The sequence below is a fragment of the Bos mutus genome, chromosome 24 (assembly GCF_027580195.1).
Source record: "Bos mutus isolate GX-2022 chromosome 24, NWIPB_WYAK_1.1, whole genome shotgun sequence".
Classification (NCBI taxonomy): domain Eukaryota; kingdom Metazoa; phylum Chordata; class Mammalia; order Artiodactyla; family Bovidae; genus Bos; species Bos mutus.
The window spans coordinates 31,730,297-31,747,615 of NC_091640.1; the positions used below are offsets into that span (position 1 = coordinate 31,730,297).

The 17,319-nt window shown below is 40.3% G+C and overlaps 1 protein-coding gene across 1 annotated transcript in view; it reads left to right on the forward strand.

Moving 5' to 3' along the window:
* The window catches only part of ZNF521 (zinc finger protein 521), a 311,441-nt gene that overhangs the window by 266,017 nt on the left and 28,105 nt on the right, over nucleotides 1–17,319 (forward strand). Inside the window, 2 exon segments of the mRNA XM_070361523.1 lie at nucleotides 13,023–13,154; nucleotides 15,626–15,741. Of these exon segments, the coding sequence (XP_070217624.1) occupies nucleotides 13,023–13,154; nucleotides 15,626–15,741 (248 nt within the window).

Genomic DNA, 17,319 nt, shown 5'->3' on the forward strand with positions numbered 1-17,319 from the left:
AAATATTTATATTCCCGAATGAGGAAGCTGCCAGTATAATGAGTGAATGAATGATATACATAGGCAAACTTGGGGATGTGTACCAGTGCACACCCAGCGACTTTAAATCTGAGCTTAAAGAACCCAAAGAACATAATATTGGAATCAGGAACTCTGGATTCTGGTTGGCCATGACCAAAATGCTTTGCCTGGGTGAACGTGTTAATTAATATCTCTAGTCTCAACTTTCTCATCTTTTCAACAAGCCCGTTGTCTCCAAAGCCCCTTCTAACCTCTAGCAAACAGTCCACATTTAGCCAAATAAATACATTCGCCCAGGGCTTCCCAGTTAGTGCTAGTGGTAAAGAACCCGCCTGCCAGTGCAGAAGTCGTAAGAGATGTGGGTTTGATCCCTGGGTCGGGAAGATCCCCTGGAGAAGGGAATGGCAACCCACTCCAGTATTCTTGCCTAGAGAATCCCTTGGACAGAGGAGCCTGGCGGGCTACAGTCCATGGGGTCGCAAAGACTCAGACACAAGTGAAGCAGCTTAGCGTACACACATACATTCACTCGGTCCTTCTGCCTACACATCCCTAGTCTATTGCTTCTTGATTTTACATGAAAAAAAAAAAAACGTAATGTTCTGGGATCTCTGAAAACCCATGAATCAACAAATACAGTTTGGGGAGGTATTTATTAGAATATTTCTTAGGAAAAGCAGAACGCCAAACTGGGGTCAGCCAGCTCTCCCGTGCCTTCACAATCATGTTTCCATATCACTTTTCTGATTTCTGTGAGCACGGGGAGTATTATTTGCTTTTGGAGGGATCTTAATCACCTTACAGTAGTTTTATGCCATCCACTATTTTTCTTCAAGCATGAAAAGCTTTATCTAAAACAGAGCATCGAAGAAGAAACTGTACATAGATTCACACCCTGTACATTTATTTTTTTTAAGCGTGTTGCAGTTTGTTTTTTTTTTCCTTTGCTAATATATTTTGACACCTTATAGTTGTAGCCCGCTGTTCTCTTTAATTGCTTATTGTTATTAATTATATAGTGGTAACGGAGTTGGCTGTTTGAGCCACTTGGCTGTAAAGAAATTCATTTATCATTATTGCCGTTGGAGCCACAGAAGATTGCCAGCATTCTATCCAGAGATGAATGTTTTCGAGCTCACATCCAGTAGAATTTTGAACATAGGTCAAATCCTTAGGTGTTTTCTTTCTCTGCTACCCTTTGGTTCTCCTCGTCTCTGTACTGAAGACCTCCATTCTCTCTTATCTTTTGTTTGCAGTCCTGGATGTGCTGCCCTTTCGGTGAAGTTCATACATTATTTTCAGCGCTCCACTGAGTGGCCTGTCCAAATAGTTCACTTTATTTCCTCCTCATATACCCAACTGTACGTTTTCCTTCTTCAAATTTCTTTTATAATGAGAATAACATTCCTGCCTTTACAACTTTGTTATATGCACGTTTTATTTTTTATCACTTGATCGTTGTTGATTAATGTATAGTTGATCTACTATATAATTTTTTTTAGCTGTTTGAAAAGAAAATCCATTTTTTAGAGAGCTATCATCTCATAGTAGATGATAACATAACAGTGTGTGTGCACTCAGTCAGGTCTGATTCTTTGCGACCCCATGGACTGTTACCCGCCAGGCTTCTCTGTCCAGGGGATTTTCCAGGCAAGAATACTGGAATGGATTGCGATTTCCTACAGATTTGCAAGTAAATAAACTATTTTATTTAAAATCGTTAATGCAGATTGGCCATGGGCTTAGGCCTCACCTTGCAATGAAAGTGATCACTATGCCTTTAACAGTAGCTTTAACCCCCTTCTCCTTCACTATAAATAATCAGATGTGTTTAGATTCCCAAATGAGAAAGCTGCCCACGGAATGGATGAATGAATGAATGAATGATGCGTGCAGGCAAACGTGGGCATGCTTAGTTGCACATACCCAGCTACTTCTGGTATCTGTAGGTTCTTTAAATCTGGGCTTAATTTAGAATTCATGACCCCACAGCCACATGTGCCACAGAACAGCCAGGCCAGCGAGCTCCTCTGCCTTCTGGCAGCATGACATTAAATTCACACTAGTTAAGCCAACTTAAATGAAGCCTCCTTGAACCTTCCTAAATAAAACTAGTGGCCTTAATTACAATTGGGCAATTTAAAGGTTATGGAGCTCTAACTAGTAGTACAGTATATCACTTTAATAATGCACAGGAAAATTTCTCTAAGGGGTGGCATCGTCTGATTAGAAGAATTCAGGTTTCACAGCACATTTCCAACAAACTGTTTTTAGAACTCTTATTGCGTTTATGGCGCCATTATCTTTTTTTTTTAATTTTTCAAGGCCGAGTTTCTAAGGTCACACCAATAGAACAATAAAAATGTGAATCATTTGCAAATAACGAGCAGTACTGCAATCTTTGCATTGCCACTCCAGACTTCCTTAGCACAGCCACAAAGTCAGAGGGGCAGGGGACATGCCTTTGGAAATCTGGGGGATTCTGGCCCCATTTAGACCCTCATGCCCCATAAGATTTGACTTAAGCTTTGGTGTTGAATCCTGTTTCTAAACACCATGGTTGAGGAATAAAGATGTCATCTTTTCCATAAGTCATCAAAAGGTATGTTTCTTGGAAAGATAGTTTGCTTTGGAATTGCCTGGCTAGTTTCTTTTTCTTTTTTTTTTTAATGTTTATTCAAGTATCTACTTGCATTTTCTGTCTTTATTATCTTTTTTCATGGCATTTCTATAGTTTTATTTTTATTTATTTATTTTTAGGCCATGCCATGTGGCAGATGGGAGCTTAGTTCCCTGACCAGGGATTGAACCCATGTCCCCTGCACTGGGGGCACTGAGCCTTAACCACTGGACCACCAGGGAAGTTGCCTGGCTAGTTTCCTGTCTTAAACCTGTTGGCACTAAGAACCCCCATGCTTGTTGGAATCTGTAAAACTTACTGAAGCTAGTGAACTTCTTTCTTTGATTTGATTTGGAGATTTCTGTTTGTTTTGTTTTTAAATCATCAACAATAGCAACCTACCCCTTCTAGCAAGAAAAGACAGGTTTTCAGTGTTGGAAAGACTTTCTCCTTCAGAGAACCGGTGGCCTTATGCCAAGAAGAAGATTTTAAAAAAGAAGCCCCTTGCCATCAACTCAGCACAGAAACACACCTGATGGGGACTGTGTCTGGGGCAGGGCTGGCCCTCCACTGTGTGGAATTCATATCGACAGTTGTACCATCTCACCTCTCCAAGACGCTTTCCCAGCAGATTTAACTTTAAAGCCAGTTACACTTAGTCCATGCTGCATGAACTGTCCTCTTTTGATTTTAACAATTTAATTTTTTTGTACAGTGCTTGAAGGTAGATATACCTGTACTTCTCTCTGTGAGTCCCAGATGTGAGGGCATTAACAGTAGGTATTTCATATCAAACAAGAGAAATTTCAAGCAAAGAGGGTAATAAATGCATATATCTGATTTAACCAGTGAGTTGAAAGAATAGAGCTTTGTAATATAAGAATACATAACTAGTAATAAAAATTGCTTAAAACATGAACTGTGGGGTCATGGATGTCTGCTGTAGAGATTCCTTGGTGACTTGAGACAAATAGAAGGTAATTATCCCTTCTTTCACATGGTTCTCTTTTTTGGTATTTCAGAAATATTGAATGCAGAATAGCATTTTCCTTCTTGAAATAGGGATAAGTTTGATTCATCAGTTTCCTGCCAGACATAAGTTGGCAAATACGATAGTTATTTTGTTAATGCTTTATTTGCCAGAATGTTTTAATCTTATTTCAAAAAATAATGAAGGCAAGCAACATAAGGTGAATTTGGCTAGCCTAAATGTGTCACATTGCAAAGGCTTTTAATGTATGAGGGAAAAGAGCAAACTTTTAAAACTCAATTGATTAATGAACATTGTTTTGTTGTTAGTCTCTCCATTTTGTTCAAGTGAAATTAGATGTAGGAGCAGCTAAGTATATATTTGCCATAGAGTCAATAAATATTCATTGAGTCTCAACTTTGAGCCATGCACTATTCTAGGTGTTTGGCAAGCATTAATACAAAACAGGCAGTGCCCTTGCCCTCCTGAAACTTGCCTTGTAGCATGAATTGATGAATAACCCCAAAGTTCTTGACACTCTCTTGGTACTAGGATGTCTGGGGTTGGCACCCACCTCTCTTTAATAGGAGAGGCAAGAGCTGAAATGTATTACTGAATTGAGAAATTGGGAGCACGCCATTTCCCATCATTTTGTTGTTGTTTTAGTGGCTAACTCTTTGCAACCCCCTGGACAATAGCTCCCCCAGGCTCCTTTGTCCATGGAATTTCCTAGCCAAGAATACTCGAATGGGTTGCCATTTCCTACTTCAGGGAATCTTCCCGGACCAGGGATCGAACCCCTGTCTCCTGCACTGGCAGGCGGATTCTTTACCATTGAGTCACCATTGCATGTCTAATTATTATGTGATGCAGAAGTGGATGTTTTTAGACTATCCTGTGTGCCCAGAAACTTTTCTGTCGAGGCAGAGACCAGGAAGCCTGGAGTGCTGCAGTCCATGGGGTCGCAAAGAGGGACACGACTGAGCCACTGAACTGAACTGAACTGAGAGAGCAGAAGAGCACTAATGATCGGGTGATGAAAACTTTGTAAAAGAGAAAGGGTTACTTTCAAGTGAACATAGATAAGGGGGAAATGGCCTGTTCAAATAAACCAGACCCCTTTCAGTGGAACGTGACGACATACAGTGAAGTCAAAGCTTTATATAAGTTAATAGTTTTTAAAGCAACCGTAGTTTCTAAGCAGAACTCGAGATTATATTTCAGATTTAGTGGGTCTCCATCCTCATTCCCACCCCGTCTTCACTCTTGCTTTTTCAGAGCTAACAGTACTGTTACTAAGAAGTACGTGCTCTTTCTTCTTTCCTTAGTTAAGAGTGCCTTTTGTTTGGGGAGTAGGGTGAGGAGGAGCTCAAAGTGATTTTATCAGTGCCTTACCCAAAACTGATGTTTGTCTTCTGTTTTTTAATAAAAACATTTCAGCCCCAAACCTTTGCCTTTAAAGCTACCTGCTGGCACTGTGTAATACACACTCTGGGCCTTCAGCTACGGGGCCCACGTTTAGATTAGAAAAGTAAAGGAAGGGATGCAGACCTGGAGGTAAAATCGGGTCGGAAAGGTATGTTTAGACTGTGTGCTTTGCCCTGATCCCACACTTGAGCCACAGTGTCGCTGCCGAGTCCCCGCAGCCGAAGGGAAGCCACCTTTTTAGTGTGTTGTTTGTTTTATTGTGTATTGTTTGAACAGCATTCCAGGGTTTTCTCCTACATGAGAATATTCTAATAACTGCTACCCACCACCGATAATAATAGCCAAGGAATTGGACGATATTGCCTCTCAGAGCATCTGAAATCCCACTGCCTACCTCTCCCATCCCAACCCACCTGGACCTCCTGCTAGTTTCCAAGCTGCTGATGTTTATGGGGCTCGAGGCAGCCCCTGGGCTCTTTAAAATCTGCTGGGTACAATGCAGCCGACCCCAGTTGAATCATTTCCTGCTCCAGCCCTGCTGATAATGAGAAGTTCAAGACAGGAAATAACAGTGTCAGTATCAGTGGCTTTGCTTATAAAGTCCAAAGGCATCACAGCCTTAGACTGTTGGCCAAAAGCAGGTAGTAACTGAGTTCAGTGCAGGCCTGTACTTTGTAGGTGTCCTTGAAATAAGACTCTAGCTGAGGGACTTCCCTAGCAGTCCAGTGGTTAAGACTCCACATTCCCAACGCAGGGAGCACCAGTTCGATCCCTGGGCGAGGAATTAAGATCCCTCATGCTGCACAGCATAGCCAAAATAAATAAAGACACATGATCTTGGGAAAAATGATTCTCACTGAGACACAAGGGATGTTTATCATTTTGCTTTTCTTGATGTACTTAAGGGTTAGGTATTTTGTGTATGGATAGTCAAAGCCGAGGTACCCGATTACTCAATTACCCCGATTACTCAAATAACTCAGTTACTCTCAGGATTCCCAGTGCCCTTCCTGTCTTAATGGGAGTCACTTGTTTGTATCGCATATTCCTCTCTTGTGTGGCATAGAAATACAAGCCAGACATTCTCATACTACCATTGAGAAAAATCCAAGAAAATGCAGTGACAGTCTTCAGGCAACATTCATTTTCATGTCGAATTGCTCAGAAGAATAGGGTAGAACTTTTTAACTAGGGTAAGGCAAGTGTTAAGAGTTAGTTGCTCAGTCGTGTCCAACTCTTTCGACTCCATGGACTGTAGCCCACCAGGCTCTCCTGTCCATGGGATTTCCCAGGCAAAAATGCTGGAGTGGGTTGCCATGCCCTTCTTCAGGGGACCTTCCCAACCCAGAGACAGGACCTGGGTCACCTGCATTGCAGGCAGATTCTTTATCATCTGAGCCACCAGGGAAGCCCAGGGTAAAGAAAGGGTTCATATTGTATTCAGTACTCTCAAATGCTGCCTTACTTTGGGGCGTGATGACGGATCTCCTGGCCAACTTTGAGGACTGAGTAATATTCCCCATTGCCAGATTAGCACTCAGTGTGTTTGTGTTACTGTTGTGAAATATGTACTGTATATAACACAACAAATTACAGTGGCCTGAGCACTGTGGGCCTAGAAATATGTGATGGCTGTGTACATGGCAAATTACAGTACAGTCAGCCTATTTTTCTATTCCTGGTTCCTAGGGTGAGCCAGCGTAGCCGAGGGGTGAGTTTTGTCATGTGTGGCTTTTCTTTGTTACTCCTCAGACCCCTAGCTTATAAATGTGTGCTTGGAAATTAACTCAGGGAAGAGGAGAAGCCAAAGTATAAGTGTTGGGGGTTGGGAATTGGTTTAGGGCAGAGTTTTCTTGGATTTAAAAATATAGAGGAGGATGTGGTGGTATACACAGTCGAACTGGAAAAATTGCAACTGCAGGGCATTTGATTCCTCTGTTTGGATTCCAAGGGCAGAGTTTACTCTCACTCAGATCAGAGCTTTTCAAGGATGGCCCCATGCCACGTGATGAGGTACCAGGAGGGGTTTCTCGCTTTGGACTTTAGCCTGTAGATTTATGCGGTGCAAGAGGCTGGAGGACCCTTCTGGCCAGTCTCCAGGGTAAACGGGAGGAGTTCTACTTATAAACCGTTACAAATTGGTCCTCAGTAATGGCTGCAGTGTTGATCAGACGATATTAGGGGTCCCCCAGTGATTCCTGGGATAACAGCTGCATGTAAGTCAACCACTGAACATTTGCTTGTAGCTGCTCTAGATTTTTGTTTTTATTGAAGGAAAAGGAGTGTAAACATGGGACACACAGTCTGGAGGCTGCTTAAAGGGCTTCTCTTGTTGAAAGCTTGTATTGAAATGTCAGTGTCTTGTGTTCCGCTAACAATTGCCGTGTTGGAGCCTATAACCTGGGTTGTGCTTGAATGGTAGCTCTTATTTTTTTCTATTACAAAACTGGCTGATTAATAGTTGTGTTTGTCCAGGTTTTATAAATTGGAGAGAGAGAAATTATCATTCCCCTTTGAACTGGCCTTAGAGGAACAGATTTTGTTCTTGGGGCACATGATTATAGTAAATGATTATCACGTTCCCTAGTAAAGGCAATGAGGTTGCATTGCAATTATGTATTCAGATTCTTTCCTTTGCAACATTTAATACTGGAGTAAATATTTACATTAGCATCAGTCTCTTCTATGTAGACTTGATTCCTGTTTACATTTATGTTCACATTTAAACGGAGATTAACAAATGGAAATAATTATTTTAGCTGAACTTTATATACATGTGAAATGATTTCTCAGTTATACCCAAACCATCTTTGATCATGCTTTAAAGCAGTTGACCAGGACAGGAAGTTGCTGGCTGCCAACACGTTCTCAGTGGTAAGACCTTCACGCTTGCCTTTTCTAACATCAGATCCACAGTACTGGTGGCATGCATGCTCCCTTGCACTGGGATACGAGAAAGGGGCGTTTTCTATTTGTTCTGAAAAGGTATGGGTTTGTATTGAAAGCTCCATATTCTTTTCATTCAGTTGATAATATGCATAGTGATGTTTCTCTCTCTCTTTACATGTGCTTATTTGTGCTTTCACGTATATTTGGTTGGAATACTTCTCAGTCTAATGTTCAGAATTGAACTTTTTCTATACTTCATAATATCGCTCATTTTCTTTTTGGCATTTAAAATTTCAGAGTTGTAATCAATCTTTATTAGTAAGGTGTAGAAGAGATTGGGCTTCCCAGGTGATGCTAGTGGTAAAGAACCAACTTGCCAATGCACCAGACATAAGAGACGTGGGTTCAATCCCTGAGTTGGGAAGATCCCCTGGAGGAGGGCATGGCAACCTACTCCAGTATTTTTGCCTGGAGAATCCCATGGACAGAGGAGCTTGGTAGACTACGGTCCATAGCAAAGAATCAGACACCACTGAAGCGACATAGCACGCGCATAGAAAAGATAGTGTTTTTATTCTTTAATTTTCAAAGTAACCTATAAAGGTAAATTATGCTTATTATAGAAAATCTGAAGACTATAGATAAGCAAAAAAAAAAGAGGAAGAAAAATTCTGACATTTCTTCCATAGATGCCCCCTATCACTCTTAATAAAAATATAGGGCTGCTCTAGCCTATTATGTTCTTAATGGAATATTGTAATGGTTATTAAATCAGCTGACTCAGAATCTCTTTTTAATAAATGAGTCAGACTGGATTATCCAATTACTGTCAGCTGCTACCTTTCCCGAGAGCAGAAATGGTTACCCCAATCGAATTTTTTAAGCTATTGTCATCTTTAGGAAACAAGGTGAGTGTCTAAGACTTAAATTGACCCGAAGTTGGAGGTGTTGATGGCGGCCCCTCATGAGCATGGACTTTTAAGGGAAACCATGGTTACCCGGTACCGTTCTTAAGGACCTACCACACAGGAAGAAGGAAGGAGGGAAGCTCCGTTTTGAAAGGAAACAGAGCTTAGCTCAGCTTGATCCCCCAGGACTAAGAGTGTTTGCGAAATTCTTTGAAAACTGCCCTTAGCCACACTATGCACATGCAGAATGACGGCAGAGTTCGACAGAGACTAAGTATAAACTTTTGAAATTCTTATTATAAATAAGTTTAATTAGTTGCCCATTACCCTCTCTCCCCCTACTTCAGTTTTTACAAGTACAGAATGAATTATGTTAACCAGTTATGAAAATGTTTTGGGTTCCCCTCTCTTTCTCTCATTCATCATCGTTGGACCCTGTGATGATAAGTAAGTCTGAACATGAGGATGAGCAGAGACGTTAACAACAGCAGGATAAATGGGTGGGCATGTCTGATGTCTAAATCGGAGCATCCTGGCTTCTGCTTGTCATTTGCTGTGTAATCATTCAGATATATTTTCTCTCCTACTCAAATAACTAGGACAAGTTATTTGTTGGAAAAGACCTCTAGGTAACTTCGAAATAAAAGGCAGATAGAACTTCCAACATTTTTTTAATATTATAATGTGCTTTTAAACTATAAAGAGTTCTGAAAATGCTGGATGCTGTTGTCATTATCATTGCTATAAGTGCCCTCTCAAAGCATGAAATTCATGAAAAAGAAATCTACACTAATAATGCATGAATACTTTATGAGCATGTCACATTTTTGTGAATTCACTGGACTCAATTTTTTTTTATTTTATTTTTAAACTTTACATAATTGTATTAGTTTTGCCAAATATCAAAATGAATCCGCCACAGGTATACATGTGTTCCCCATCCTGAACCCTCCTCCCTCCTCCCTCCCCATACCCTCCCTCTGGGTCGTCCCAGTGCACTAGCCCCAAGCATCCAGTATCGTGCATCGAACCTGGACTGGCATCTCGTTTCATACATGATATTTTACATGTTTCAATGCCATTCTCCCTGGACTCAATTTTGAGTATTTAACATTTTGTGACTGAACTTCTCTGTTCTTAGAATGGGAAATAAATAAAAATTGATGAGGACATTTTCCTTATACTATCTTATTTATTTTTCCTTATATTATTTTGCTAAACCAAATACTCCTAGTCCTGAAAGATAACATCACATTGAAGATCACCCTCACTTGCATAATTGACATTATGTTCATGTAACAGTCAATCGCTCAGAGAAGACAACAGCACCCCACTCCAGTACGCTTGCCTGGAAAATCCCATGGACGGAGGAGCCTGGTAGGCTGCAGTCCACGGGGTCGAGAAGAGTCGGACACGACTGAGCTACTTCACTTTCACTTTTCACTTTCATGCATTGGAGAAGGAAATGGCAACCCACTCCAATGTTCTTGCCTGGAGAATCCCAGGGATGGGGGAGCCTGGTGGGCTGCCCTCTCTGGGGTCGCACAGAGTTGGACACGACTGAAGCAACTTAGCAGCAGCAGCAACAACAGTCAGTCATTATTCCCAAGAAAATTCATCAGGCCTACATACATGTGCATGCGTGCTAAGTCCCTTCAGTCGTGTCTGACTCTTTGCAACCCCATGGACTGTAGCCCCCAGGCTCCTCTGTCCATGGGATTCTCCAGGCAAAAATACTGGAGTGGGTTGCCACTTCCTTCTCCAGGGGATCTTCCCGACCCAGGGGTCAAACCCTCTTCTCCTCTGTCTGCTGCGGTGGCAGGCACCCTCTTCTCCTCTGTCTGCTGCGGTGGCAGGCACCCTCTTCTCCTCTGTCTGCTGCGGTGGCAGGCACCCTCTTCTCCTCTGTCTGCTGCGGTGGTAGGCACCCTCTTCTCTGTCTGCTGCGGTGGCAGGCAGTTTCTTTATCACTTGCACCGCCTGAGAAGCCCAGGCCTATGTATTTTCCTCAACAAATGTTGCAAGTTCAAGAATTCTGGAACAAATGTGTACACCTCCTCAGACTCACAGACCACAGCTTGGTCCTTGTGCAAAACACATAACTTAAGGATGAAATTAGAACTCTTAGTTACCGTCTTACCATCACAAGAAAGGTATACAGCGTTGAGGAAATAGAAAACATTTAAATTTGGCAAGCATTTCTGACGATTAACTTACTGACCCAATTCTCTACCATAAACAGTGGTTCTTATATTACTAAATATCCAAAATTTACAAAAATTTTGGTGCCTTTAGGATTTTCAAGAAGAGAGAGAGAAGGGAACAGATGAAAAACCCTTGATCTTATATAATCCCTAAAGCTTTTTGTATAACCCCTTGTCATGTCAGTATGCACAATTAAACTCCTTCTTACATAATTATAATCAAGGAATTCACTGTGCCACCCAAATACAGAGTAGGTTTTTATCTCCTGTGAAATGTAGACAGTACTGGGTGGCTTAATTAGTGCTTTGCTTCTCTTTTTACAAATTCCAATCCTCTGCTTCTAAAGACTCATACTTGTGTGAGAAGAAAGATTAGGAATACAAATAGAGTGATTTTACTCCTAGTTAGCTAATAATAATTCACTTTGTAATTGGGCCTTTATGTTGCCAGTGATACCAACTGGTGAAGGATTTCTGCATGCCTCTTGTGTTGACTCAAAGGAAGCAACTTTGGAGTGTAGACTCATTACCCCTGCAGTGGGAATGTATTTTTCGTTCCCTTGACCTAGACTGTCTGACACAGATATTCCTTAGTAGCATTTCTAATCACTGCAAATAAGAGAAGATAAAAGTATAACTTGATACCATTTCAGGTTAAACTGAAGCCGCTTAGCCCTTACTTTTCTTGATGAGAGTCTTGGGAGTAATTGGTTTCTGACATAGTATATCTGCTAAAATCATGGACCATGAGGTCAGGCTGCCTGGGTTTAAGTTCTGGTTCCACCAAGAACTGGTCCTATGACTCAGAGCAAAGTCAATTCAACTCTCTGAGCATCATTTTTCTCATCTCTAAAAGGGGAATAAGAGTAGTTGTTGTTGTTAAACTCAGTGAATTCAGTCTTAGAACAATAGTGTCTGGAACACAGTAGGCACCAAAGCGATGGGTTGTTTATTCTCATGCTACTGGTTTTCATTTCTTATAACTGAAAATTGAAACAAGTTAGAATAATCCTTAAATGCATAATTTCATAAACATTTTGATGAAAAAACATACAAATGATGTTTTATATTTACAACACAGACTTTTCATTTTATATAATAATTGTTATTACATTAAAATATTTTTCTACCATTTTGTTTCTAAGCTATCAAAGAATACTCCAGGACTAGTCAAAAGTGAGCCTGGAGCTCATCAAAGTGCCTTTGAAGAAGTACAGGCAAAGTCTAGATCTGGGGGGTAAAATTGAGACTGTCTTACAAAATGAAGGGAACAGTACACTCAGAATATATGGAGGATAGGAGTGCCATTCAGGAAAATAACACTTATAAAATACTGTGAGCATTAATAATATTTCAAAATTGCCAGAAAATCTTAGAAGTAGAAAAATCTGTGTCAATAGGAAAACGACTAAAAAAAAGTATGGTTAGTAACAGAAAGCTCTAGAACCTTCTTGATAAACCAGAAGATAAGCCTGGGAAAGTAGTTCATTCTTCTATGGGCCCTTTGTTTTAGAACTTTGGAAATACACAGCCTATAAAATCTTGATTGGAGAAGGAAATGGCAACCCACTCCAGTATAGTATTCTTGCCTGGAGAATCCCCATGGACAGAGAAGCCCGGTGGGCTACAGTCCATGGGTCGCAAAGAGTCAGACACGACTGAGCAACTGAACATACATAAAATCTTACTAGTTAGAGGAAAGGAGATGCCTCATTACTGACTTAGCAATTATACTTTCAAAGCTTGACACACACCGCCGTAAGATAAAACCTGCCTTGTGACTATCATTCGATTTTAAATTCCAGAAATGTTTTCAATTGATATAAACTCATAAATAATGTGAAATTAACCAGAACCCATATATACTACTAATCATTGATTTTTGGTGGAAAGAGTTTAATGTACAGAGTTATAGGTAACTCACTAGCCTGTCAAAGATGTGATGGGTGTCAACTTTTCTGCTCACATGCTTTCCTTGACAGATGAAGGGCTGAACCACGAGTGCAAACTTTGCAGCCAAACCTTTGACTCCCCTGCCAAGCTGCAGTGCCACCTGATCGAGCACAGCTTCGAAGGGATGGGCGGTACCTTCAAGTGTCCCGTCTGCTTTACAGGTAGGAAGATGATCTGGAAAACTCGGGAGAGGTTCATGGCCACATCACGTCTTTCCTATCAAGGCATACTTCCCACTGCTGTGGCCTTTTACAGATCTGACTGCGGTTCAATTTAGGGAGAAGATGTTTGATTTCTGCTGATTAGCATTATTGATTGCTGCCTACTTTAAAGGCTCAGACGGTCAGGAAGGTTAACTGTCAGGATGAACAAATGGCATTTTAAGTTCTCTCAGAAGTTTGCACTCTTCCGTTTCTAAAATGACATCCATGTTCCATTCACTTTTCTCCCCTCGACATTAAAAGGTTAGCGAGACAAAGGGAGCTTTTTCATAGCAAGACGTGAGACTAAAAGTCAGCCGTGGTGTCAACACATGTCTGTTATTTAAACACAGAGAATTTTGTAACATTTCCCCATATGAAATTTAAAGTCATTATTAGAACCCTCCCCCAGTTCTTTGAACTAAAAAAACAGATTAGATGAGGTCTTATGTCCTGTGAATATCAGTTTGAGCAAACTCGGAGAGATAGTGGAGGACAGAGGAGTCCGGTGGGCTGCAGTCCACAAGGTTGCAAAGAGTCAGACATGACTTAGCGACTGAACAACAATATTATGTTTACACTTTTGAGAAGAAACTTTTATGAGATGCTGTAACATTACAGTTTTCAGCAGAAGCAGCAGCAGCAAAAAAAAAAAAAAAGTAAATCAGAAACTGTAATTTGAAGCCCATAGGGGTTGAAATATGATCACACACGTTTCTGCTGCTCCTATAACAGTGACAAAGTTATTTTGGAAAATCCTTTGTGATTATTTTGCCTGTGTCTTGGACTCATTGTTCAAACCCCTCAAGGCTATATGCCCTTCTTATTTGTCAGAAAAAGCAAAACAAAACAAAAATATATCCTTCTCTTAAAACCACCTTCTTGGTTTGTGGAGCAAAATTCCAAAGCATTGATTATTAACCTTCACTGCATTCAGCCTGTAGATTTCTGTCCTGTAATTAAATCAAAAGTGAAAGGCTATGTTCCAGTGAAATACTACCAGACTGTGTTGGTGGTTCTGTCTTTACCATTTGCCCGTGAGGCTCCTTCATTCAGTACTTGCATCCCATTCGGCCACTCCTTCTTTTGGAACTATTTTTTGATTCCTCCAACTTATTATTTAAAAAATATATATGTGTTTTTACTATAACATAGTATTTGTCTAAAGATACAATGCATCAGGAGTCTGGCTTCTTTATAAAAGTTCATAGTAAGTCTTCCTAAGGAGGACTGGTCATAGATCTCTTCATGATTAAGACCCCTAATAAAATAGCTCCTTCATGTTATGGCTGGGAGCCTCGTAAAATGTGCTATGTTAGATGGAGATTCATTGCAAATCAGTATCAAAACCCCATTTCTTTGGGTTGATGTAGGTAAAAGACAAAAATGCATTAATCATGAATGGTCTGCTTTTCCTGCGCTGACAGACCTAAATTGTTTAGTGTATCTTGAAGTAATTTTAAAAACAAAACAAAACAAAAAAAAAACCTCTTCCAATATAAAGCATGTTAAGTGCGAGAAGAAATCTGATAGATGTTTAAAGTAATGAGAAATATGATTAAAATGTATGACTCAAAAGAACAATATTCTAATATTTTAGGTTGGCTGGCAATTAGAATAATTTTAATGATTAGAATAGAGTCAAAGTCAAATGCCAACATCTTTAATAAATCCTTTCCCTGCCTATACAGATTAATATTGTAGATGCAAACTTTTTTAGGTCACAGTACACCAGGCATCCATCAGAAGTCAGTTCTCCCAACCCAAACACTGCCTCTGGCATATACAATTTAATTATTAATAGTATGTCTCCTAGGTAAACTGTTACACAGTCTTAGGGCCTTGTTTTGTAGTCATTAAAATTGAACATGTTTATATTATTGAAACCCTTGCATTCCATGTGTAGGCTGAGTTGATCTTAAAGTATCCAAAGAGAATTTACCTGCCTTTCTGTTTCACATTTATAGACAGTGCCCCAGAGTAGCTGTGGGATATCATTTTTAGCATTAACACATTTAAATAGAGAACTGTTTGCTAGCTGTAACTTTAGGCAAATGCAATAAACTGGGTTTTGGCATCTATGATTTTGTAACCTGTGGGTTGCTGAGAAATAAGAGTCATTTCTGTTCAGACAGTGCTGTGCGTTTGACAATTTTCATTTTAAAAGATTTATGGGGAGCAGGGCCACGATAAACCTTTACTTTGGAGCTGTTTGTGTTGAAATAGGTGCTCGGTAGAGTGCATCTTAACAAAAGCCAGAGACCCAACCCCTAAGCATGTGTGACGTTGCTCTCCCCTGGACCCTGGCAGTGGTCACACCCAGAAGGCACTCCATTCAGTCCATTCCTCTGCCGCTGTTCACAGGGAGCCATCAACGGAGGGCATTTTGGAATGAAAATAACCCCCAGTTCACTCTCCTTTTATCGTTTCAGTGTTTGTTCAAGCAAACAAGTTGCAGCAGCATATTTTCTCTGCCCATGGACAAGAAGACAAGATCTACGACTGCACACAATGTCCACAGAAGTTTTTCTTCCAAACAGAGCTGCAGGTAATGTCCCCATGGGGAGGCCTGGCATTGAACGCAGTCGCTCTACTTATAGGAAACAAGGGCATTTTAAGTCTGGATTCACCGTATCACTCACCCTGGCCACCATGATGCTGTGTATGGATTGGGGCAAAGGGAAAATTAGAGGCTGGATTAACAGACACCAAAGTCATTTTGCCTCTGGCTGCTGTCAATCATAAAAAGAACTAGAACAGACCTATAATTGGACCTTCTGACCCAGTGTGATAGACTGCAGGGTCAGGTTTATTGGACTGTGGGATCATTCACCTCGTTCGTCAAGGCCCATTCTCCCAAACCCTGTTTTATTCATGTTCTGTTCCCACTGGGCTTCAAGCTGGCTGGATGTCCAGGTTATTGTTGTCCTGAGGGGCTTAAAATTGGAAGGGAGAAGGGAAGAGAGGAAAGAAGATATACTCTTGTCCAATATGTTTCTTCTGCTTAACGGGATGGAATCATTATTATTTAGTGGCAGCCTTTGGGTACAAATTTTGGTACCCAAAGATGTTAGCTTTGAATCTTGCAAAATGTGTGACCTTGTGCTTATCAATAATGTTTCTGAACCTCGGATGTGACTGGACCTCGGATGTGAAGAAAATGATAGACAGATGTAACATTCATAGGCCTGTTGTTAGGTAAAATTAAATAAAAGCTCTGAATATGGGGTATAAACTCTAAAATAGAATAGAAATGTTTGGTCAATTTGATTATTCTTAACAATAGGCTGGTATCAGTCAGAGACCTGGATCCTAACCCAGAAATGTCACTTATTATAAGGAAAATAAATGTTTTTTTCTTCTTACTTCATCTGAGAAAAATGGGTCTAATATATATCCTCATTTTTCAGATGGAATGATATAAGAGTAATACTTTTTTTTTAATTAAATCTCATTGGTGCCTTTGGAGGAGAATGAATTAGAATCCAGTTATTTCATTATTGTGAGGATTATTATTAACCGTAAAGTTATTTAGACTGAAATAGGGTAAGGATGATGTTTTTTCCTTTGGTATCAAATTCCCTAAATAACCAGAAGAGGGTCTGATGTGGTTGACATAGTTGAGGTAGGAGTAAGGGACCCAAAGCCCCACCCACTTCTTCATCTCCCATCCCGCGCTGTGGGCCCCAGGGCAGCTTTAGAGTTCCTTGGGCTGTAGGGAAGCCATATTTATGTGAATTTTGTATCAAAATAAGGAATTTATAGTTTGTTAATAACATCTCAGTTTTTATCCTATCAGTGAACACATAGCAAATAAAGACGTAAGATAAAAAATCTCTGAAAGAATGGGTGATGTCATTTAGTTATGATGAGTCAATGCACCAGACTTAAAGTTGCTATAGACTTTTCATCACTTCAAAAAAAAGAATTCTACTCCGTCATGTGTTTGTGCGTTGGATACAGAAGATAGACCAAGTTAGACTATTATTTAAAAGTACATGTCATTAAAATAACCTGCATTTCTATTGGAAAACATAATATTCTTATTGCAGTATGTATGGAAGGGTAAGTCCTTTGTGTTGATTTTAAAAGATATGGGCAGTATGCCTAATGATGCTGTTAATTA